Here is a 25,376-nt window from a genome sequence, read left to right on the forward strand (position 1 = left end):
ACCGAAATCAGACTGCCTTCTCTGGACTGAACGAGAAGAACACACCGCTGAAGCCCCGGAGCTCAAACGTCCAACGTAAAACTAACTTTACCGCGGTTTAATGTGGTGCTATGTTTGATTAAGTTTGTTGTATTGTAGGTCGCGACTGAGCTTCCTCCTCTCGGTACAACGGCTCTGCAGACATTGCTGTCTTGTTTTGCGGTGTTTCTAGTGTAAAATACATCCACACAGCGGACATGTTTCCATGAAAAGTTGGTTAGCTGTTAGCCAAAGTGCTACTGCACGTTGTAGCTGGCTGCAAACTATGAAATGGATTTCCTGAATGTGAGGCGGATCTTATTACTCTGGGTTTCATGAGACACGCCTCTGTTCAGGAAATCCATTCCATAGTTTGAAACCAACGTGCAGAGCAGCTGGCAGGGAATCACGTGGAGACGTTTTACTTGGGGAGCCAGAGCCACGTCATGGATCAGAAATCTGCAGGTTGGATCGGAAAAATCCGATACGTAAATTATGCTGGTATCTGAGGCGATACGGATACTGGATTGGATCGGCCCTATTCCTAGTTTCAACTTTGAATTTTGGAGCTTCAACAAAACTGAGGTTTTTCCCCGACGTCAGTTTGTTAGCTTAGCACTTAGCTTAGCACGTAGCTTAGCAGCTTTTAATGATCCAAAATCGCGTTTTTGTATTGCTAAAAGTAGCTAAGATGAGAAGCTAAACTACAAGCTAAGCTAACAGGCCGAACTCGGTGGAAAAATCCTCAGTTTTTTCAAAGCTCCAAAATTCACAAGTTCAACCCGTGCCTTCATGTAAAACGTTGTTTTTCTCTGCAAAAAAGAAGCTGAGAACTTGTTTACTGATTTTTTTTTTTTTTTTATTAAAATCTTTGTGTAACAAATGCTATGCTAAAGAGCTCAAACCACACAGAGCGTCCGCCATTTTGAGAACCGAAGAGAGACAGCCCATGTCATGTCAAGGGGCCTCCCTCCCATTTTTTTTTAAAGAGACACACTGCTCGCTCCCTCACTATCCATCTTTCGGTTCAAACAGTCTTACGCTACCATCTGGTGGTCAAAAACAGTACTGCACACAAAATTAACCAACATTTCTTCTTAAATATGACAATAATTACTAATTATTGCCAAATTTCAAACAATATTATCGTTTATCGCAATAATTTCTGAGACAATTAATCGCCCAGCAAAATTAGTTATCGTGACAGACTTGGTTACCACAGCCCTCTGTGTGGAGCAGAGAGCTGCCATCTAGGGCGCCCGGGAGAGCAGATGGTGGGGGTTAAACAGAATGGGGCAAGTGAAGGTAGAGGAAGGTGTGAGTGTTTTCACCTTTTCTACTCATATTTTGATGTCAGTCCCGGGGAATTGAAACATCGACCTTCCAGTCACAGGCCCATTTTCTCTAACCTCTGCGCCACCACTCCCCTTATCTAATGAACTGTAGGTAATTATATATTTTGTTGAGGAACATTATTCTGAACTTGTTGCACTATTTTAAACGTTTCTTTCTCAGACTGGTGAACCCCTGCCCATTTTCACTTCTGTGAGTTTCATCTAAAATGCTCTCTTCTTTTTTTCTTTTTTTTTAATACTCTGCCCTCTCATTGACCTGTTCACAATTAATAAATTGTAGAAAATAAAATGCTCCTCCAGCGGTCCCCTGGAACAACAAAATTACGTTATTTTTCCTAAATATGGTTCAAATTTAAGTTTTAAACATTTAAAATGTGATTAAAAATGGGTTTGAGATTTGCAAATTGTTGCGTTCCATTTGTATTCACGTTTTCCACAGCGCTCCAACATTTTATTTTTTTTTATATCACAACAATGTTTCAAGTAGCAAACGTTGAATTTGTTCAAGACGTTGTTGCCTTTATGAGGAGATGACTGTTCCAATTCCAACCTTTTATTTTATTTTTATTTAATATTTTGTTCTGGATTTTGACCCTGCCACAGCGTGATCGGTGCGGCCGGTTCCCCTCCGTCCTCCCCTCCTCATTAGCTGACCTTAGAAGCCGCTGCAGCCACTCATGATGCCCCAGAGACGCCCCCTCAGTGTGTCGTTCAGTCGTCACACAGTAGATGTCAGTAGTTTGTGTGTGATCTTTGTCGTTACCGACCTCCAGCACTGGAAGGTGTTGAATTAGCTGCGACTGTGCTTTTGATCTGTGGGTCAGATGTGACTTCAAACTGAGTACATTTGAAGGTAAACAAATTGGATGGGGCACCTAAATTATTAAGTATTATGTACATCATATGCCCATTGAAGGGGGGGTACTGTCATGAGTCACATCCGACCCACGGCTGTTTTAGAAGTGATGCGTGGGAGGCGTCACCTTTTTGAGGTTGAGAGTCACCGCAGCAGGTTTGTTCTCAGCAGTAGCGATGTGTTTGATGTAATACTTCCTGAAACTGGAGGTTGTTTTACTTTTAAAATCACATCGATGTTCTGTTTTTTTTCCCCCTTCTCTTCTTCACCCATCCCATCTACGATCTTCATATCTTGCCATTCATTCATCTACTCCCTTTCTTGTTTTAATTTTTCCACCTCGCATCAATTCTTTTCTCTTCCCGCTTCAACCGCCTTCTTTGCCTCTCTGCATTGGTTTTACTTCCTCTTTTTCTCGCACCCCCCTCCTTTCCATTCCCCGTTCCTTCAGGCGTGTAAGCCCAACCACAGTGCGGAGGGTGGGGGCCAGTCTCTGCCCCCTCACGCGGGCTCGCTGGGCCAAGCAGACGATCAGTCCTGCCCAGCCAAGAGGAGGAGATCCGCCAGTCCTGCCAAGGTAAACGCGCCACTAACCGAGTCATGCCCGCACTACGGTCCGCCCCTTCAGTTACAAGTATCCGTCGTGTTGGTTGTCTCCATTTGCGGAGCAAAGCGTGAACTTGAAAGAGACCCTCCGTCGGTCTTGCAATCAGAGCTGGAAAACTTTGATTTTAGTGTGTGGCTTCATCTAGGCATAAGAACATTTACTATCGAAACTGGGCTGCCACAAAAATCCAAGATGGCCACCACCATATATACGTAAACCTAGTGAGCTGGAGAACTTGAAAAATGCGTAACGGGCCAGCTTCCATTTTGGTGTGCGACTGGATCTAGGAAAGTCACTATTGGAAACTGGTTTCTACATCAAAATTCAAGATGGCCACCACTATATACATTTACCATATTTTTCGGCCTATAAGTCGTAATTTTTTCATAATTTACATGCCCTGCGACTTAAACGGCGAAGCGACGTATTTATGGATTTTTCCACTTTATTAGACATATTTGGACTGATGCAACTTAGAGTGCGGAAAATACGGTGTATATAAACAAACCATCCAGCTACCTATGCTTTAAACTATGCTTTTTAGCTTTCATGTTGCTTACAAGTATAGATGTTAGAGTTGCTGGTGGAGTGGCCAAAGATTAATCTATAGTGGTCAAGGCCACCAATGGCCACCCCGTGGCTATGGCTCTGCGCCTAGTATTGGATAAAATCCCTCCCTCCGCATCACTCTGCACCTGCTCGACCAAGAAAAACAAAACATCTACCTCTGTTATTCTACACTCTGGAACTTCTACCCACTCAAACATCTTGCACCAAAAACATTTAGGTTCACCATATTTTCCGCCGTACACATTGCTCCGCCCTACAAGTCTCATCAGTCCATATTTGTCTAATAAAGTGGAAAAATCCATAAATATGTCTCTTCGCCGTATATGTCGCATGTATTATGCGTCACCGCTGACGACCCGGAAACGTGGGCCGGTGTTGTGCCAAAAATCGATTGGCTGCCAAATGGCGTCCGCTGGGGTGTGCACAGGAGGACTTTAACAAGAATTTAACAAGATTAACACTTAAAACCAATTAGTTTGCTCGACATAGTAAAGGTGTGTCTCAGTTGAACTTTTACTTAATAAATGCACTTCAATGGTCAAATTAGCTGCATTTCACCGGGGCGGTGCAGCGAAATGAAGCTGGTTTGACGGTTGCTCCAAGCAGCGAGCGGAACGAAGGTGGACGATTGTGGCAGGCCGATTGTGTCACTAATAGCTGGTGAAGATTCTTGGTCATCCAGGACAGGATAAATCCAAAAAAGTTCAAGACAAAAACAATAAAGTATAATAAAGTCCAGTTGTTTTTGTCTTGAACTTTTTTGAATGTCATTAATACTGTAGCTACTTTTACCCATTACATGATACATCGGCATGCCATACTACTCTGCTGCCATCTAGTGGTTGAAAAAATGGAAGTGTTAAATTTTTTTCAGTCAGAATGAATGAATACGGTCATCTCTCAGCCAAAAATTGGTTTATAAATATGGGATAAAATCCATAAATACGTCGCTTCGGCCTGTAAGTCGCAGGGCGTGCAAATTATGCAACAAAAACCTGCAACTTATAGGGCAAAAAATACGGTACATGAGCTGCTTTTTTATTGATAAGGGTGACTCCACTCGGCTCTCGTCTTGTCGGTTCTTCTCAGCTGTTGATTTGCCGCTGTGACCTGTTTCTCCACTCTGGGCAGGATCGTCATTGCGAAGTATACCGATTTACCATCGCCAGTTTGAGCCACTCCGCCCGTTGTGGTCATTAATCGGACTTCTATAAGTCTGGGTGTAGCCACGCTGCGCCATCGTCTCCTGTATCTCTCTGTAAATGCGCTCTTTCCTTGTGGCACCGTCCAGCTCACGACAAATCCGAACATCGGCCGATAACGTTAGGAATGTCTGTACCTCATCATTGGTCCACAGCTCTATCTTTGGACAACTTCAAGACTCGGTCAGAGGAAACGGAGGTTCAGATGTAGTTTTACTGGGCGGGTCATTCAGTGACGTAGCTCCGCTGGCCAGTCAACGGCTTACGCCAAAATCGTAACCTCGGAGCAGTCTGCTTGGAATCACGATTAAGATGGTCCCATAAACCAGGCTGAGTGGGGGTGGTACTGGCAGTGGGGGGGGGGGGCCTTAACTGGTGCGGTGCAGAACCAGTGAGAGTTGAGACGGTGGAAAAGCGCCTTTAGAAAAACTGCAAACCTTCACAGATCCGGATTACCTCTTCTTGTTTAATACAATGATGTGTTTTCCTCAGAGCGATTCTTGGAGCAGTAACCCGCCACAGCAGCCAGCACCCAGCTGGTACCTCTCCCCTCAGAAACTACAGGTCAGTCATTTCTTTCTGTAAATCTGAGCTGTAGCCGTTTTTGTATGTGGTTCAGTGTCTTAAGTGAAATTAAGTTGAGCTAAAAGGGCAAAAGAATGTTTTGTCATCTGAGCTCAGATCCTCCCGTTTGTCCTCAGGCGCTGGAACAGCTGCGGAATAACCGAGCCAACCTGAAGCCCCCACAGCTGCAGATGTTGGAGCAGCTGGAGTCTCAGCTTGCCGTAATGCAGCAGCACCAGGTGAGTAAAGAATGCATCGAAGACCCCCCCCCCCCCCGAGTCTGAGGCTCCTTTACTCATTTTCACCTTTTTACGGTTCTTATAGATGAAGCAAAATGCCTCAGGAAGTCAGGTGCGCCCCACTTTCCCCAACGGTCCCATCTCCAATGCCCTCCCCTCCCCCAGTCCCAGCCTCCACCCCGCACGACCCCACCCGGGACCCTACCGGCACCTTTGCCCGCCTCAGCCGCTAGCCAACGGGCCCGTGGGCTCCAGGCCACACGGACACTCGGACTCTGCGGGCGTCAGTAGTAACAGTAGTAATAATCAGCCCACGGCCACCGGACCCAACAGAGACGTGCCTTACCCGCAAGCTGCCGGCAGCGGCAACGCAGCACTGCTACCTCACTCCTGCACAAGCACGCAAACACAGGACGCCACGCCACACCAGGCCCTGCACCTAAACTCCTCTCAGGTCAGATCCTGTTTCAGTTCATAAACATTTTCGTCTTAGAAGTTATTTAACAGTGAATACCAGACTGTGTGCTTCCCAAACCTTTAGGGCTCCTGAACCACAACATGATCGGCTTGTGACGCCATCTTTTACTAGTTTAACGTACAGCGATTGCTAAAAACCCATACGGCCTTAATGACAACGTAATGTCCATAATATCCATCCATCCATTATCTTCTGCTTATTCCAAAGTCGGGTCACTTGGGCAGCAGCCTGAGCAGGGAGGTCCAGACATCTCTTTCCACAGCCACCTCTTCCAGCTCTTCTGGGAGGATTCCAAGGCGTTTCCAGGCCAACCGAGACATAGTCTCTCCAGCATGTCCTGGGTCTTCCCCGGGGTCTTCTTCCAGTTGGACATGCCCGAAGCACCTCCCTAGGGAGGCGCCCAAGACGCATAATCAGGTCTCTTGTAAATGAGTCCTCGAGGCTCAATGGGCTCTACCTGTCTAAATAAAGGTTGAATCCTTACCAGATGCCCGATGACTACCATACTGGGTTTTTTTCAAGTTAAGGTATAATCTGCACCATTACCAGGAATTATTGTAATTATATGTCCATTGAGCGAATGTATTGGTCTCCACTGTTTCCCATACCTTTATCCAAGGAGGGCGCCCCACCCTGTCAACAGAACAGAGTGCCCCGCCTACTGAAATTGTCCTCCACCCACAACCCCACCCCCCGTACACAACATTCTCACACACATCCCCCCCACCCCCAAAACACTGGTCTTCCTCTGTCTGTAAACTTTGGCTTGTAAAACTTCCAGGTTAGCTTCAAGGTCAACGTTAAAACGAGGTCTTTTGCTTGTCTGGACCATAACTTCTGATCTGCTCAAGATAATTTACTGAAAGATGATACGATTTTGTACCACCACTACACTGCTTGTTGCGTATGTTTTCATAGCACCAGCTTTAAGGTCAAAGTTTTAAGTAGGTATTTGCTCGTCCGCATCATAGTTTCTTATCCGCTCATGATAATTTTATTGAAATTTTATACACACGTGCATCATGTAGTGTATGTTTTTAATCACCCCAGCTTCAAGGTCTCAAATCAAGGTCAACGTCAAAACGATGTATTTGCTTGTCTCGATCTTAACCTCCAATCTGCTCAAGATAATTTACAGAAACATGTTATTTTGTACCATCACTACACTGCTTGTTGCGTATGCTTTTCATAGCACCATATCGAAGGTCAAAAATTAAGGTCAAAGTTTTAACTAGGTATTTGCTCGTCCGTGTCCGCTCATCATAATTTATTGAAACTTCATACACGCATAGCTCATCACTGGACTATCGTGTTTGCTTTCGTCACCCTAGATTCAAGGTCACATATCAAGGTCAACGTTAAAACTAGGTCTTTTGTTGTCCAGATCATAGTTTCTGATCAGCTTATGATAATTTATTGAAACTTCATACACACATGCATCATCACTGGACTGTCATGTTTGCTTTACATCACCCCAGATTCAAGGTCACAAATCAAGGTCAAATGTTAACCTTTGACGACTGGCGTATAATGTGCCGTATGCGGTACTCTTGTTACATTGAAGTCTAAATCTAGAGATTATCTTAAGACCCACACTAACTGTTGAACACCGTTTCCTTCAGGGGCTTCAGAAGGAGTGTGTTCCCCATGCGGCAAGCTCTAACACTGAGGGGCCCCCCTCTCAGCCTCAAACCCCCAACTCTGCCGCTCACCCCAGCAATCAGGTTGGACATTCCACGAACGCCCTGTCGTCATGGCAGCAGCCTCACAACCACCTTCCCTCGCCACCCTCCCTCCCTCTCGCCTCTACCTCAGGTGGTGCTGGACCCAACACGTCCACTACCAAAGATGGCAACACCGCAGCCATGACCCTTGGAAACGGGGGCTCAGGCGACAAGACGCCGTTGCCGCCGCCATCCGCCGATGGCAAACAGGTGCAGGCAGACGGCCTAGCCAATCACGTCCACTCTGGGGATGGTGACAAGGTGGCAGAAGGTGACGAAAAGCCAAGCCTTAGCGCAGACAATCCCAGGCTATCTGCCCTGCTGGCGGGGGGGAAGGGCCCAGAGGAGAGCGAGAGATCGTCAGCAGGGACGGCATCCACAGAGTTCCAGAAGAAGGTCAACAACATCCACCCGGCCGTCCTCCCCTCTGTTCCTCAACCGCAAGGAAGCTCAGCTGCCTCCACGGTCACGTCACACAAATCTTCTGAACACACCCAAACGGGCACCCACAGTCCCCTCAACGCCACATCCACCGCGCCTGCCGTCAACGGAAATGGCAAAGGGGGCATCTCCGAGGACTCCCAAAGCCCTCTGAAGGCTGAGCCGCCCGCTCTCACAGGTCTTAAAGCGACGCCCCCACACGGACACAGCTCATCCTCGTCGTCGTCCTCCATATCCATCTACCCCAGCTCCACAGACGTTCTGAAGGCCTGCAGGTGAGGCTGAAACGCACTGTCACCACGATCCGGCCGTGTTCAGTCCCCCTCAGAATGAGAATCCTTTTTGGCGGGGACGAGTACATTTAATTAGAAATTCAACTAACGTCCCTGATTTTGTGAAGTATACATAAAAGGGTTGCAGTAACTGGTTTCTTGTTTAGTTTGTTAGAACATCAAAGTAGTTTGTTTTGAACAGGTCGCCCCCCAGTGGCGATAAAGTGCAATTACAGAGCAACCAACAAATTATTATGTAACCATCGACAACACCGAAGGCTACTGGGCCATGTTGTTGCCGTGCAGATTCCTCTCGGCAGAATAGATTGCCCTGTTGTAATATTTTCTCTGTTTAAATATAATAAATCCTGCGTTGCTGGCAGGAACCTGGGGAAGAACGGGCTGTCAAACAGCAGCATCCTCCTCGATAAGTGCCCCCCACCCCGGCTGCCACCACCTCCCTCGCCAGCCCTGTCCAAAGATAAGCTGAACCCTCCCACACCCAGCATTTACGTAAGCAGACAAACTTTAGCGTTTAAGCTTGAGGAGGTCTAAAACCCTTTAACCATTCCTGTTTCCGTTTTCTTAAACCAGCTGGAAAACAAGAGGGACGCTTTTTTCCCACCGCTGCACCAGTTCTGCACAAACTCCTCCAACCCCGTCACTGTCATCAGAGGCCTGGCTGGAGCTCTCAAACTGGGTAAGTGCTCAGTTTGGGTTAACTTCCCCTTCTTCTCGTTGTAAGTTGTTTTATAATAAACCGTTTTCTACCTCTTCGTTGTCAGACCTGGGTCTGTTCTCCACCAAGACGCTAGTTGAGGCCAACCCGGAGCACCCGGTGGAGGTCTGGACGCAGCTCTTGCAGCCGGCGGACGAGAACTGGGACCCGACCGGCGCAAAGAAAATGTGGCGCTGCGAGAGCACCCGCACTGTCACCACCATCGCCAAATACGCCCAGTATCAGGCCGCGTCCTTCCAGGAGTCCTTGAGGGTCCGTTACCCTTCGCCTGATTTTGTCTAGATGGGTTATTTTAAAGTTTAATTATTTTTTTATTGTTTAATTTCAGGAAGAGAATGAAAAGAAGGCACTAAAAGAGCCTTTGGACACAGACCCATCATCAGCGGACAGGTACTTTATGCTCTTTTGGACTTTTGGAAAAATCGTTGTGCCTTTTGCTGATGGTCTTTTTGTGTTCCAAGTGCTGCGCGAAAAAGAAGAGGACCTTTAAAACACATCAAATTTGGAACCAACATTGACGTTTCAGATGAAAGAAAGTAAGTCTGAGCTTAATGTTTTTTTATACGCTCGTCTGAAATACGTATTATAGTATCATCTACGTACATATGTACGCAACGTTCTTGTCTGGGTCATAACTTCTGATCCACTCGAGATAATTTAATGAAACTTCATACACATAGGCACCATCACTAGACGAAGTGTCCTGTACACTTTTCATCACCTCAGTTCCAAGATCAAAGTCACAAATCAAGGTCAGATTTATTCAAGACCTTTGCTTGTCTGGACGTGTCATGAAGAGCATCCGGCGTAAAAACAATTGCCAAATTTTAATGCGAGTTTGTTCGCTGTGGCTGCCCCTGAAAGACAACAGCCATTAAAAATAAAAAATGACTTGTAGCATAATCTTTTCATCACCCCAACTTAAAGGTCAAGGTCATAAATCAAACTCAAAGGCTATACGAGGTCTGCTTGTATAGGTTATTGCTATAGATGGCTATATAAGACTAGTGTATAAGGTATTACTTGCAGGACTTTAGACTTGTCTTCTGATCTTTAAAAAGTATTGTTTTTTTAATTTCTGCTCTTTGGTTTGTTGCTTTGCGCTCCCTGCCAGGTGGAAACAGCAACTGCAGGAACTCAGCAAACTGCCGGCCTTCGCGCGAGTCGTCTCTGCTGGTAACCTGCTCAGCCACGTGGGCCACACCATCCTGGGGATGAACACGGTCCAGCTCTACATGAAGGTGCCCGGGAGCCGGATCCCCGGCCACCAAGAGCACAACAACTTCTGCGCCGTCAACATCAACATCGGGCCCGGCGACTGCGAGTGGTTCGCCGTGCCGGAGCCGTACTGGGGAGTGATGAGCAACTTCTGCGAGAAGTAAGATTTACTCGCTTTGCTTCGCCTCCTCACATGGATGCTCTTTAATGTCCTTTTCTGTTTGTTTTCCAGGAACAACATCAACTTCCTGATGGGATCGTGGTGGCCCAATCTGGAGGACCTATACGAGGCCGATGTGCCCGTTTACCGCTTCATCCAGCGTCCAGGTGATTTGGTGTGGCTCAACACGGGAACTATCCACTGGGTTCAAGCTATCGGCTGGTGCAACAACATCACCTGGAACGTTGGACCTCTCACCGGTACGCTGGGAGCTATAGGATGAGTTCATGCTTCAGATAGTCTGCTCACTTCACTGGTTTCACCTGTTTGTTTTTTTTATTTATGCCTGTCAAAAATATATGTTAGTATTGTCTTTGTCTGTAAACTTTCAAAGGTCAAGGTCACCAAAAAAGGTCAAAGATAAAATAATGGCTTTGTTTGTCCCACCCATAAGTTCTGATCTGCTGAAGATGTTTTAAAGAACCTTGTTACACATTTGTAGCACTACTAGGCACCATGTCACAAAACTTATATTGCCCAAGCTCCATGTCAAGGTCACAAATCGGGGTCAAAGTTAAAACCAGGCTTTTGCTTGTCAGGACCAAAACTTTGCATCCATTCGAGACAATATACCAAAACATGAAATTACTGTACCACCACTTGTCGGCTTGTCGTGTACACTTTTCCTCACACTGGGGTCAAGGTCACACATCAAGGTCAAAGTTAGTCAAGTTTTTGCTTGTCAGTACTGTAACTTCTGATCCATTTGAGACAATTTACCAAAATATGAAATGACTACTACCACTAGTCGGCATGTCATGTACACTTTTCATCATACTGGGATCAAGGTCACAAACGAGGTCAAAGTTTAAACCAGGTTTTTGCTTGTCAGTACAAAAAGTTCCGATCCATTTCAAACAATTTACCAAAATGTAAAATGACTACCACCACTAGTCGGCAAGTCATGTACATTTTTCATGCACTGGATTGAAGGTCAAGGTCACAAATCAAAGTCAAAGTTGTCTTGTGCATAACTTCTGATCTTCTCAAGATAATTTAACATTATGCACATTTGTACCGCCACTAAATGTCGTGTAATTTTTATCAAGGTCACAAATCAAGGTCAAAGTTATGCAAGGTCATTGCTTGTCATGCAAAACTTCTGATCTTAAGATAATTTAGCAAACATACACATTTGTACCACCACTATGCAGCGTGTCATGTAATCTTTATCAAGGTCACAAATCAAGGTCAAAGTTTATAAAAGGTATTTTTCTTGTCCAAGCCATTGCTATTGATCACTTTGTATAATGTGCCATCTGTGGTACTCCTGTTTTTTGTTCCAGCCCACCAGTACAAGCTGGCTGTGGAGCGTTACGAGTGGAACAAACTCCAGAGCGTCAAGTCCATGGTTCCCATGGTGCACCTCTCCTGGAACATGGCACGCAACATCAAAGTGTCTGACCACAAGCTGTTTGAGATGATCAAGTGAGACACCCTTAGCTTCCTGCTGTCCGTGGACTGTTTTTGAGTCGAACACTTATGGTGGCCCTCTTCATTGTAGGTACTGCCTGCTGCGGACGTTGAAGCAGTGCCAGTGGGTGAAGGAGGCCTTGGTGTCGGCCGGGAAGGAGACGGTCCTGAGGCCGAGGAGCAGGGACGAGCCAGCCCACTACTGCACCATCTGTGAGGTTGGTCAACCCACCGGGAACATTTTAGCTTCTGGGTGTCCGACTTAAGGGCTAAAAGCATCTGTCCATGCCTGTCGCTTCTGTCTTGCAACAACTGACCATTTAAAAACGAGAGAAATTACATCTACATTTACAAGAAGCTGAAACTTAAGTTGTTTGGGTGATAACAAGCCAAAAGGAGCAAACTAGTAGCTAAAAGTAGCACAAGTTAGGTTAAAGTGTACTGAAGCAGATTTTTGACTGTTTGGATAGACATCTCAGTTCGTTCCTGTCCACAGCTATCAGCATCTATAACAACTCTTGAATGAAACCAGGATGATGAGCTACGACAACACTTAAATTCCCTTCGGGATTAATAGTGTTTTTGAATTGAATTGAATTTCTATGGGTACTTTTTTTTTTATTGAATTAAATACTTTGTCTAAAAGTTGCACAAGCCAAAAACTAAAGCACCCGTCAGCTAAATTAGCCGAACGTTTTGATATAAGAATGAACTGCAAAAAATAGTTAAAAAACTACAGCATTAAAATGGCGTAAATGCCAAATCAACGCTAAGGGAAATAATTGTTTTGAGACTTCACTTCTTTGCCAAAGACAGATTTTCTGTAAATAAATGAAAAAGTTTTTGTTCTCCATCTTGCAGCAAAGAGGGGAAATACTTTCCATCTGGTACAAATTTTGAGCTGGATAAGTTGAACAATGAGTGAAGTGCTGACTTTGTTTCACTGTGTGGCTGCAGCTAGGCTTTAGAAAGATCACCGTAGAAAATTGGGTTGCCACGTCAAAATCCAAGATGGCTGCCGCCATAGATATATGTAAATCAACTACCCCAATCATTTGAGGAAACTATGCTTTCTAGTTTTTATATTGCTTAAAAGTATAGTTTCTTCAAATGATTAAGGTGGCCCACAATCTATTGCAGGGTTCCCAACCATGGTCCTTGAGGAACGCCATCCTGCATGTTTTAGTTGTTTCCCTGCTCCAGCACACCTGATTCAGGGATTTAATTACTTCAAGTAATGCAGAAATCTGATAATCAACCATTCACTCAAATCAGGTGTTAGAAACAACTAAAACGTGCAAGATGGTGTTCCTCAAGGACCAGGGTTGGGAACCACTGATCTGTTGTAGCCAAGTCCACCATTGGCCACCCGTAGCTCCGCCTCTGCTGGTGGATAAGATGTCTCCTCCACTCACCAGGATCCGTCACTCTGCTGCCTCTGACAAACAAAACCAAAAACTCCCTCTGTTCTACAGAGAGTAATAGAATTCACTTGAATATTTTGCACCAAAAACAATTTAGGTTTACTTCGTTCTCTGTTCCGTCCAGAAAAACACTCGTATCAAAAACTACAGACATTCACAACAGGGGACGTTAAGATTTTAAAATGTCTGCCTTCTGGCGGAGGGGCAATGATGATGGACGTTTGACAATCGTAGTCATATTAAGACATCTCGTTAGTCTCTCAACGTCCAATATTGCCAAGTTATGGTAACGTTGTTTTAATGTTTTTTCCAGAGTGGTGCTTCCATCTTGTAAATTTTTGTTCTTGAGTGTTAAAAACGTCCGAAATGCTGAGTCTGGAATTTCAAACTGGATAAACGTAGGAACCTTATATATAAATGAGAGGTTGGATTGGCTGAATTAAAAGGAGACATAGTTTCGGTTGTCTCTTAATGCAGTGGTTCCAAACCCCGCTCCCTGAGGAACGCCATCCTGCATATTTTAGTTGTTCCTCTGCTCCAACATGCCTGATTTGAATGAAAGGTGATTAACAGCTTCTGCCGAACTTGAGGAAGTAATTAAACGACTGATTCAGGTGTGTTGGAGCAGAGGAACAACTAAAACATGCAGGATGACGTTCCTCAAGGACCAGTGTTGGGAACCAATTCAATTCTAACAAACGGGTGCATTAACACATTTTATTTGAGCGAAGCCCTTCGGCTGTGTTACGTCACTACATCAGCGCTGTAGTTGTTCGTTAGCCACCTTTCGGCTCAGCGTTTTGTTTCTGGTTGCAGGTGGAAGTGTTCAACCTGCTGTTTGTGCGCCGGGAGCACCTTTCCAGGAAGCAGTGCGCAGTCCACTGCCAGGACTGCGCCCGCAAAGGCAGCGCCACGCTGGACGACTTCGTGGTGCTGGAGCAGTACCGGATGGAGGACCTGATGCAGGTCTACGACCAGTTCACATTAGTAAGCGTTGAACCTGTAAATAAATAAAACACGACCTTTATCAGCCCAGGTGTATCTGATTTGTCTTGTTTGAACTCCTCCCCCTCCCCAGGCCCCTCCTCTTCACTCATCTTCATCTTGACATTAGGCGTCTCCTCAGCCACCGTCTGTTCCGGAGCCATGAAGCCCATCGTGTTTTAAGACCCAAATTTAAAAAAAAACACACGGACCGTTTCTGATATTCAGGAAAAGCCAAGGCCGTCTCCTCTTCTTCCCCACTCCATCACAAACTCCCCTCCATTATGGCTGGTCTCCATAGCAACGGCTGGAGGCCTAGCGCTTGTCTATGCAACCTATCCGAAGCACCGGGGGCCTTCCAGAAGAGGGCGCCACCTGGCTCCATAACGGGACATTTCTCTAGAGACGATGTTCCACCCTGTTCTAATGGAGGACTTAATCAAATACGGTTGGGTAGGAGGGAGGGCGGAGCTTAAAGGGTGATTAAATCGTTTTGTAGATAACTCGTTAACTGTCGCAACCCGTGAAAAGACTACTGACTCTGTCGCTCCCGTTCTTTCCTCCTTGGTTTTTATTTTTTGTAATATTCTGGTAACAGGATGAAATGTTTTCGTGGAGCTCCTCCAGATTTTTTTTTTTTTTCCTGTTCTGTCCTTTTAAGGAGCACTAGCCTAACTGGTCCTTTTCTACAGTAGATGAGACATTTTTTTAAAAACTCTTTGGACATTAAAATAAAATAAAAAAAGAAAAGAAAAAACGTTTGTAATGTGAAGAGGTTGGGTAGTTTTTCTTCTGTTTTAACAGCTTTTTATGTTTGAACTCTTTTGTCTTGTTCTCTGCAAAACTGATGTATTTGTTTCTTAGGTTTAAAAAAAAAAACTTAGCCAAGTTACAAGGAAAATGGGTTGCACATGCGAAAGTTTAATTTGTTTTTATGTTTCTAATCTTGATGTAAATTTACACTATTTATAAATACATATTTATTGCTTGGAAATATTTGTCGATGGAATGCTGTTATTTTTTTCCAGAGTACCTGCCATTAAAATTGAGGGGTTTTTGTCATTTTAACACGACCCCTCTTACATTTTCTATATATATATAAATATATATATATATAAATAAAATTGCTTAACAAGCATTGTACAGAAACAGACATTTAAAATTGTTTTATTGTTTGACGAATGGTTTATGAGGTAATAAACACAAAGTTGTCAAATTATTCATGCTTTTTTTTTTTCCTCCTTTCTTTAATACAGTAAATCACCCAATACGTATATTGGACGTAAGAAAATTGGTGATTTTGATAAAAAGCCTGAAACCCAGCAGACAATGTAGCTGTAGACCGACACACAGAATCCTACACTGTATGCCAGGTCCAGAACTTCTCCAGGTTCAGTTTAATACAAGAAATACATTCAGAGTACCCTGTTCCTTGAACGTGGACGATGGTCCAAATCGTCATCCGGTGGTATATCTAGGCATCAGCGGAGACCCAGTAGCCAGATGTAGCTGCTGCCAGCCCCACAGGATCTACACTGACTACTGAGCAAACGCTGGGCACCCGGTGGTTCAGCGGCTCCGCTCCGAGCAGTAATGAGCGGGTAAAGCGACTCCATAGCCAAAGCTGATGCGGTACAGTGGTGGTGTATACGGTTCACATAATGCAAGAAAAAGCAACATTTAAAAATTTTCTTTAAAAGCAATTCAACACAAACACATTTTGTTCCCACCTTCACCCGTAAAAACCATCCGATTTCCGTTTGCTGGCAAGGTGTGAGAAAGTTGTTTACTGCTGCAGCTCCGCGGGTCTTATTAAATCAGTCCTACTGCATCCCAGGTGACGGTACAGTTCTTGAGGTTACTGCGGAGATATTTTTTTATTTAACGGGATCTGAATTTTCTAAGACGAGAGAACAGCTTTCTAAGGCGTACAGCACTTTTGAGTTGGCGTGGTTGCAGAGGTTTTCTTGACCCCGACCAAATAATGAAGACCAATCATCTCTTTGAACAGGCCAGGAACAAAGATTGTAAGGTGGTTGATGGAGTTGTGAAAAAATAAATCTTTAAAAATCTATGGGCGCTCTAGTGAAGTAAATGCCACGAACATGGGGGGCCTGCCATACAATCGGCAACTGAACAAAGAAAAACCCTATAAGGATACGGAAAACGTGTTCCCCCAAACCTCTTGGGGTTTGCAAACTCTATATTGCAATACTCTTGGTATGGCTTGTCAGTTCTTCACGATCGTGATGGTATTTCTACATTAATTTAAGACAACTGCATTGTTTTCCCTTTTTTTTACGACGGTTCACCTCTCATTCTTTGCTTAGATTAAGGGTTGGTAGTTCTAGGTTAATGAGTCTTGTTGGGGGCACTAATGGGGTTGTTAACGTCACGAGTCGGTTGACAAACCCGTCCATTCTGGAACATTTGGGTCACTGTCCCTTGTTAACTCTTTAACCAGAGGTGAAAAAGACTTGGGACGAGACATGACGTGTATCCTGCAGGTTTGAGATGTTCCTCTGCTCCAACGCACCTGATGTGAATCAATCGGTGATTAACAGACTTTTGCAGAACCTGAGGATCTGCTGAAGAGCAGGGTAACAACTAAACCATGCAGGACAGCGGCCCTCGGGCACCAGGACCGAGGACTACTGGTCTACCGGAAACAGAAAAGAAGGTTTGGTTGCATTGTCATGAACTCTTACTGACTTTTAGCATTTAGCTAACACAGTTCAATGGTGATTGGCGCCATTTAAATGTCTTGGAAGGAACGAGTTAAACCCTAAAGACCTTTATCCATGTTGGGCGCTGTGGTGCAACTAAACTTTGGAAAACACCAGCTAAAGCTAGCTAGCTAAACTGCTTTAGCTGGAAGGTTTTGTAGCTAGTTAGCTGCTTATTAACAACTTCGATGCGGTCAACTCTTAAGGTATTTTCTTTGTTTCATATTTTGCGACTCTTAAATAAAAGTTTTGCTTCCTTTTTTAAAGTTTTTAACAATGACCGGTTCTTGGGGGGCATGTTAGCGGTTAGCTTTAAAATTAGCCTCACAGAGCTGCTAGCATGGCTTTTGTTGATGTACAGTTCACAGTTTTGACATTTATAATTATTTTACACATGAAGCACATGCAGGAAACAATTTTGACTCCATCTCCTTCTGTGACTTTTAGGTGTTTCTGCTCCTGTGGTGAACACAAGATGGCCGACGGGCCCAGGACAGCGTTGGCTTTTGATGGCTGCAGATGCGGGACTTCTTCAGCGACTCCTCTGAAGACTCTGACTTTTAATCACACCCCGACAGTTTGCCCTGGAATAAAAAATAAATTTAAAAAAAGAACGTAAAGGTAAGAAGTGACTGTAAAACTGCACAAACCGACAGCGTGAATGAAACGTTTCTAGACGGGGTTTGCGTTTTTGCCGCTTTTCTCAAATATTTTTGCCTCTGCGCCCACAAGCACTTTCGCTTCAGTGGAAACGCAGGGGAACCGAATCAAGTGCGGGCTGAGAAGTGGTTCTAGGAAACCGTATGGCAGTTTTGACGCAAACGCCAGTTAAGACGACGAAGGCTTCCTGTCGGTTGACAACAAAGGCAGGAAACTTGAGTTTTGCGATACAGTGACAACGTGTTGTACGGGAGGGGAGGAAGGAGGCAACTGGCAGATCGGATGTGTAATTATTTGGAACATGTGTGTATTCTGAAGTTCTGCCAAGCCTAGAAAGGGTTTCAATGGGTCCTGCGCCCAAAGTGTTGGCGTTGTTTCCTCTCTTCTTTCTATACATCCCACCTATGTGTTCTGTGAAATCTTGGCAGTGCTCCAGTGGAGTGGTATGTGAACTCCACTTGGCCTGGACCACCAACCCCCCGCCTGCCATCCTTAAATCCCAACCTAACAATGTCTGCCTGTGTCGCAGTGAGGAGGGGTGGGGGGAAGAGAGGCACGAAAGGAGGAGTTAAACCAGCAGAGTAATCAGTGCTCTCCATCCTGTTTCCTCCTTTTTTAATTTTTCTCCCTCCATTCGTCCTGTTTCCGCCTTAATGCAAGAGGTACACAGGTGGTCCGGACGGCTAATTTTAACCTGGATTGTTTCCCACAGCTATGTATAGACATCTGCAACAAACCAAGTAGGTCGGTGTGGATGTCTCCGGCGCAGACACGAGGGCCTGACCTCGAAAATTGCTCAACTTGTCCATTCATCCACTCCCACCTCGGCTGCTGACGATCGTCACCGATTGGCTGCCGCTCTCAGCCAATAGCGACGCTCTGTGCTGCCCATTCATAAAACCCAGGGTCATTGAAGATAATGTGGTATTAAAGGCACGTGTAAGGAGGAAGGGGTGGGGGGTGCGCTGTTTAGTTTGCACACCGCCGTATATACCACAAAGCACGGTGAGGGAAAAACAAACTGTTGCATTTCCGGCACATTTTGAACGTTTACAAACTTGCCCTTCAAGGATGCAATGGTTTCACGTGAAAAACCCAAGATTAATCCTGCTCATAAAGACATGGCATTCCTGTGCGTTTAATAAGTAATCCACAACCACTCATACTATCACAATCTAGCTTCTTTTTTGTCGTTTTCCTCACTCTCGGACTCTCCATCTTGAAGGGTTTTTTTGGTTCCCTTGTTATTGCCCCTCATTCCAAAGTCTGCCACTTCCAGGGTTTTTTTTTTATATAGAAATGTGCGCCCGTCTCTCACTCGTTCACACTAATGAAACGTCCCCATTCAGGGCAGGAAAGGCTTTTCTATTGATCAGTTAATCAATAACGGTTTGTGGTCTCTTGTAGAGCCTGGAAAGCACGTAATAAATCAGAGCGGTTTGTAAAAGAAGCCCTTCAAATCTTAACACAGGTCGCCAACAAACCAAGAAGGGTCAACGCCAACGTTTCAACGTCTCAATCGCTACAAAACTGACCCCAACAGTTAATCAGTTGTGGAATAATAAAACATGGAAGGGAGGGAAAGACTCAAACGGTGAAGTAAAAATCCATTTTTTTGTGTTTTTTGTATCTAAACCTGAAACTGAAACTGGATTGCAAATGGAAAATTGCCGCGTCCAGTCGATGGAAGTTTCGTGAAACGGAAAAACCAAACTGGTTGGTCTTTCGAGGAGCCACTCCGTCCGACTCGGCGGCGTTTGCGACGGGGCCGTCCAAGAGGGAGCGCACAAAATGAGGAAGAGGGTTTGACTCGTTTCTATGGCAACGGCGAGTAATTAGCACAGAGAACAGGACGGAGATGGAACGTGGCTTTTTTTTTGTGTGTGTTTTTTGTGCATGAGTGGGATGTTGGCCTGCTTTCAGATGAGCAGCAGGGAGGAGGAGGAGGAGGAGGAGGAGGAGGAATTCACAGCACAGGTTTCAGGTGTCGCCACAGACAACAACTTCCCCTCATGTGTTGGCTCCGACCCTCACCTACGAGTTTGATTAAGAAATTAGCAGTTTTCCTCTCTCTTGCACGAGGAGAGCCAGATTTCCTCACTGCTGTTCCCCTTCCCCGCACCTCCTCCTCCCGAGCCTCCCCGGCATGTTTACACAGAGACTGCGAGGAGGAAAGCTGGGTTCAGCTGTTGATCTGGATCATGCTGCTACAGTCCCTCGTGTTCAGCGGATGTGCCTGTCCATCTGTTGGTCATGTGACGCTCGTTTTCTGACAAAAACGGCACAAAGGGCGCATTTGAGCGAAGATTCACTTTCGAGTTTGTGGACATCTTCTCTAATTTGCCCACAATTAACGAACGCTGACGTTGTAACAGTTTCCAGAAAGAATTGACGCTTTATTTGCAATGGTACTGATCACTTTCACAGCACGCTGTGAGTCCAGAACTCAACACTTGACCCCTAAGACTTGACTTGGACCTCTTCGATAAGTCGCCCCATCGCCCGACAACATACCCAGCCCAAAAGAAAAAGGAACAATTTCTTCTAAGACAATGCCTTAGCACATTTCCACCCACTCCACATACAAACATCAAAAACGCCCACACATTCGGAGCAGTATTCGCCCCCCTCCTGTTCATCAAGCGTCAAACCTCCATCTCTCTCGTCTGCCACAGTTAATGGCAGCCAGGAGCCCACCAGCGCTTATATGCTAAGAACAATTATGCAGATGTGTGCGCTAAAACCACTTTGGTGGTATAATCCAACAATCAGTCCATTATAGTAATTGTCGTTAGCGAGTGGGCGAGTATGTCTCCGGCGGAGATGCTGAAGAAGGGGCGAGGGCGCCACTGGTTTTATGCAAATCTGGCAAAGCCCCATTTAATGTGTCGGATATGTAATGTCGCCACGTTCCAGAGGTTCTGAGGCCAGGGAAAGTGTGTAGGTGTGTTTCTGTGTGCGTGAGAGACACCACCTGAGGGTTTGATGAGGCAGATGAGGGAATTTAATAGAGAAATGAACCCCATCCATTATTATTATTATTATTATTATTATTATTATTATTAATGGAAGAGACAGATTTTAACTCGGTTTTGTTTTTATAATTTAAGTAAGGACCGTTTTTTCTAGAAGCAGATGGAGCGATTTATCTTATATTTGGGTCACGGGGGTCGCCGGTGCCCATGTCCAGCAGTCACTGTGCGAGGGGCGGGGTACAAACTGGACGGGTCGCAAGTCCATCACAGGGACACATGGAGACAAACAACCATTCACTCTCTCACTCACACCTAGGGACAATTTAGAGTTACCTATCAGCCTAACATGCATGTTTTTTGGTCTGTGGGTGGAAACCGGAGTACCAGGAGGAAACCCACGCATGCACGGAGAGAACATGCAAACTCCACGCAGAATGGCACCCCGGCAACCTTCTTGCTGAGAGGCAGCAGCTCTATCAACTGCGCCACCGTGTTTTGCTGTTATGTCATCTTCAAATGTACCTATCATCAAACACACAAACTAAACGGGAAGGGACCGAAACAGCAGCCTTGTGGAACTCCAAAGTTCACCATTAGGGAGGATGAGAATTTGTTGCCAACTTTTACTGTACTTTTCTGTTTGAAAACTGTGCAACCACCTGCAGATGGAGCTACCCAGCTTATAACTAGTTTTGTTTATCAATTACAATTTGAAATGTGTGTTTGTACTCTCCAGATGTTTTAATAAAATAAGGGGAGCTGGAGAGACCTCTAACCATGACGGGCATAATGCCTCATGTCTAAGGATGAAAGCAGGTCATACACAGTGATGGTTTGTGTCTGTTTGTTAGCAAAATATCTCCTTTTTTGGTCTGTTTTATAGATATTGAACTAAAATTCGGTGTGGTAGTAACCGAGTCTTTCCTAACTCATACTATGAACACTAACACATTGCTTTAGATATTTTACTGTAACATTTTTAGTCAACCACGTGTCCGTTAGCAAAATATCTCATGAATAACTTGGCGGTTCTTATTGAAGCTCCCAGGAAGTAAATGTTGGATGAACATCCGCAACTATTTTCCATTTGGAGTCAACCCCGTTCAAGATGGCTGCCGCAGCGCCACAATGGCTAAAACTTAATCAGTTTTATGGATAATGAGCCAAAAATTGGTGTGGTAGTAGCTGAGAGTCGCCCCCAACACATACTCAGATCGCTAACGGATCATGCAAGCTCTTGCAGTATCGTGCGTAACGTCTTTTTTTGACCTCTTGGACTCTCAGCAGAAGCTCTGCATGGGATTTGTAGTTTCCTCTGGTTATCACCGATGAGGTCATCTGACTTCTGGTTATAGAACGTCAGCTGAGGGCTTGGGGGTGTCATGTGAGGCGGGAACATGTCAGCAGCTCCACAAGCTGTGGTCTCCTTCAAGAGGAAGGCGAGGAACGAATCCAAAACCCAGCCCCACTCCTCCTCCTCCTCCTCCTCCTCAGTCATGGGGTTCTCCTCTGGGTGATCGCATACCAAAAAAAAAAAAAAAGGCACAAGAATTTCTGCTTCTCTCCTCTCCAGGCAGGGACTACCACCCCCGACCCCCACCCCCACCACCACCTCTCTCCTCCTTTTGTGTCGTTAAGCCGACGGAAGTTCAACGGGATCAAACCGGAAACGGGAATCTCTTTTAGTGGATTGGAAATTAAAGCAAATTTTACCAAAAAACCCCTAAAACCACGCAACACATTTCTGATTTAATCGTTCAAATATTACCCAACTGACCTTGTTAGAATAAATGAATGTTAGCAGTTAGCATCCAGTGGTTCCAAACCCTGGTCCCTGAGGAACACCATCCTGCATATTTCAGTTGTTTCCTGCTCCAACACAACTGATTCAGTGATTTAATTACTTCGAGTTTTGCAGAAGCCTGTTAATCATTTGTTCATTCAAATCAGTTGTGTCAAAGCAGGGGGGAAAAAACATGCAGAATGGTGTTCCTCAAGGACTAGGATTGGGAATCATTGGATTTGCTAATGAGGCTAACTAGTTGATTAGCTTTTTTTTAATAAAAACACAAAAAAGGTTGACAGTCTGGGGCATTGTGGCCTAAATATTAACTGTAGCTAACTTTAGCATTTCAGCTGACTTGTTTTTCTGTTTTTTGGCACAATGGTTCCCAAAGTTGAGGTTTAAATGACGATATGGGTCGCAAAACACTGAGTTTGAAGTCTTGAGAAAAGACTAATGCGCTTATATTTTTTTGTCACCATTGTTATATTAGATAAAAACATGTAATGTTTCACTTATCACCCCGACTTAAATGCATACTGAACAAATATACATTTAGGGGTCTTTAATATTTTGTGGTTAAATGTTAAAAATTACAGGTTTAGCCTTACGCTAAAGTTAGTTTAGACTTTTATTGCTGGGTTTTGTTCCGTTTTTTTAGCCTAAACATAAGATTTGGATTAAAGCAGATTTAATACATATAAACATGCAAATATTTTTGCCTTTCTTTAAAAAGTCTGAGCATAATGCGCTCGAATGTGTAACAAAAAAACAGATGGCTACTTGGTCTAATGTGAACTTCATAATATTTTATGTAAAAAGAAAACTCAGTTTAACGTTTTCCTTTCACTCCACGACAAAAACAAAAAAACAAAAAAAAAAGTTAGGTTTCTTCGGCTTTTATTTTGAAAACTCCAACCGGAAGTGGCTGGGCTAACCGCGGCGCGCTGGCGGCGGTTCTGAGAGCGATTCCCCCAAAACTGCTCCTAATGTGAGAAATACGGAGGAAAGCGCCGGGCGCATTCCTGAGGCGGACATGCCAAACCCAGGCAGACTCAACTTGTCTGTGCGCGCGCGCGCACACGCAAACCGTGCGTCTCTGCGGGGGTGGAGAGCTTGGAGACCACACACTTTGCGCATTGCCCCAACACACAAACGCACATGGATATTAATGTGTATATATATATATATTTACGAACACGCGCGCGCACACAGGAACTAAAGCTGCGCGTGTAAAGTTGACAAAATGAAGATGATCGCGCATGCGCGCAGCTCTTTAAAACAAAGAAAACTCCGCTTTTATGCGTAAAAAATGCGCGTTTAAAGCAAGAGGACAGCAGCCCCCCCTCCCTCCCGGAGACCCCCGCATGGTCACAGCCTCACCGAGCTGATGCGGGACCTCTGAGCCCCGTGTGACCCGCCGGACCAGAGCCGAGATCCGAACCGAACCTCAATCCCGAAACCTTCCCACGTTTCGAGCTCACGCCGCGTTGCGCAATCCGCACAAGGCACGAGAAAGAAGAGGAGGGGGGGTTGGGGGGGTTCTTTTCCGTTTCTAATTTTTAATTTAAAGTTTGTCTCTTGTCCCGCAGCAGCAGCCTGGAGAAAGTCCCCCCCCCCCCCCCCCCACAACACCTCCCCGGAGAGAAAAGTCTGAAAAAGTGGACTCCACTTACCGTCGGCTTGGCCGCGTGTCCCCCAGGAGAGCTGCGCTCTGCCTTGCGCGCGCGCGTGTGTGCGCACATGCCGATACTAGCGCGACACGTCAACTCGCCTCCATATCATAAAGGTGGGGGGGGGGGGGGTCTCTTAAAGCTGCTGCGCTGGCTGAGCGGTGCGCAATGTGCGGTTCGTGGACCCGCACGTGGACGCGCGCATTAAAACATTCAGAGCCACAAGTGGCCGCGATGTGAAGGAGTCACGCGCGCGTTTAAAGTTGGTCGGAGCGGTTCCGTCCCCGCTCGGGTCTGATCGGAACCACCTGCACCAGAGTCCGGAGCAGGCGGTGCAGAACCGGCCTCCTGCTGCAGCGGAGCTCCGTGTTTGTCTGCAGGAGGAGTCCTCCTCCTCCTCCTCCTCCTCCTCCTCCTGCTGCAGACAAAATGCACCTCCTCCGCTGCGGCTCGAGCGCGGACACACATCCGGAGCTTACCGCCAGGCGCCTCCGGTCCGCGTCCCGCATGGCTCCCCGCAACCGGATCCACTGTGTGTCTGCCGAACCCGCTCCGCTGCTCCACCTCCCTCCGCTCTCTGAGCGCGTGTGAGCTTCACAGCGAGGAGAGAGGAGGCTCCAGCCCACACAGCACTCTCTCCAGAGCTCTCAGCCTCCACAGTGCCTCATCAGTTGACCACTCCACACACGCACGCACACCATGCGCACCCACCGTGCGCCTGCAAGCGCGCGCACACCTACACAGAGAGGTGCCATTAGCAGCCGAGCAGAACATTTGTGCCACCTGAAGCTCCTGGAGTGCAGCTCCGAGCACCTGTGACTCACGTCCACGTCCACGAAGTGTCTGAATAAGACAAAGTGTCCGGCTAAAAACAGTGGGAGTGAAATTTGAGGCGACATCACGCGAAGTTTAATCTAATCCGGAAGAACGGAGCAGATCGAGGCCCGGACTCTGCGGCCGCTCTGAACACAACACGAATTACACTCGATTTGGAAAAGTAACGGTGGTCAACCGTAATGTGGAGGGAAACGTGGAAAACCGTTCCCCGTTGGACCTTTACAGCGCACGTGGACTAACCGTTCAGCGTCATGGCACTGGACCGACAAGCGAAGACCTTGACCTTTAAAGCTCGAGTAATAAAGTGATGATGCACATCTTCAATACGCTTTGCTAAATTCCCTTAAAAGAATCAGAAGTTATAGGCAGGACAGGCAAAGACCTTGTATGATGTTTGA

General features: G+C 45.7%; 1 protein-coding gene across 1 annotated transcript in view; it reads left to right on the top strand.

Annotated features, from left to right (window-relative positions):
- The window catches only part of LOC119428746 (lysine-specific demethylase 6A), a 40,675-nt gene extending 25,174 nt beyond the window's left edge, over nucleotides 1–15,501 (top strand). Inside the window, exons 14-29 of the mRNA XM_037696423.1 lie at nucleotides 2,681–2,806; nucleotides 5,101–5,172; nucleotides 5,310–5,411; nucleotides 5,497–5,865; nucleotides 7,512–8,329; nucleotides 8,710–8,839; nucleotides 8,921–9,026; nucleotides 9,112–9,317; nucleotides 9,394–9,455; nucleotides 9,527–9,601; nucleotides 10,180–10,443; nucleotides 10,516–10,703; nucleotides 11,790–11,931; nucleotides 12,008–12,134; nucleotides 14,157–14,327; nucleotides 14,419–15,501. Of these exons, the coding sequence (XP_037552351.1) occupies nucleotides 2,681–2,806; nucleotides 5,101–5,172; nucleotides 5,310–5,411; nucleotides 5,497–5,865; nucleotides 7,512–8,329; nucleotides 8,710–8,839; nucleotides 8,921–9,026; nucleotides 9,112–9,317; nucleotides 9,394–9,455; nucleotides 9,527–9,601; nucleotides 10,180–10,443; nucleotides 10,516–10,703; nucleotides 11,790–11,931; nucleotides 12,008–12,134; nucleotides 14,157–14,327; nucleotides 14,419–14,448 (2,988 nt within the window). The 3' untranslated portion in view covers nucleotides 14,449–15,501. The remainder of the gene's footprint in view (nucleotides 1–2,680; nucleotides 2,807–5,100; nucleotides 5,173–5,309; nucleotides 5,412–5,496; nucleotides 5,866–7,511; nucleotides 8,330–8,709; nucleotides 8,840–8,920; nucleotides 9,027–9,111; nucleotides 9,318–9,393; nucleotides 9,456–9,526; nucleotides 9,602–10,179; nucleotides 10,444–10,515; nucleotides 10,704–11,789; nucleotides 11,932–12,007; nucleotides 12,135–14,156; nucleotides 14,328–14,418) is intronic.
- Nucleotides 15,502–25,376: the final 9,875 nt, after the last annotated feature.

The sequence above is a fragment of the Nematolebias whitei genome, chromosome 23, assembly GCF_014905685.2.
Source record: "Nematolebias whitei isolate Nwh7 chromosome 23, NemWhi1, whole genome shotgun sequence".
In the NCBI taxonomy this organism is placed as follows: Eukaryota; Metazoa; Chordata; class Actinopteri; order Cyprinodontiformes; family Rivulidae; genus Nematolebias; species Nematolebias whitei.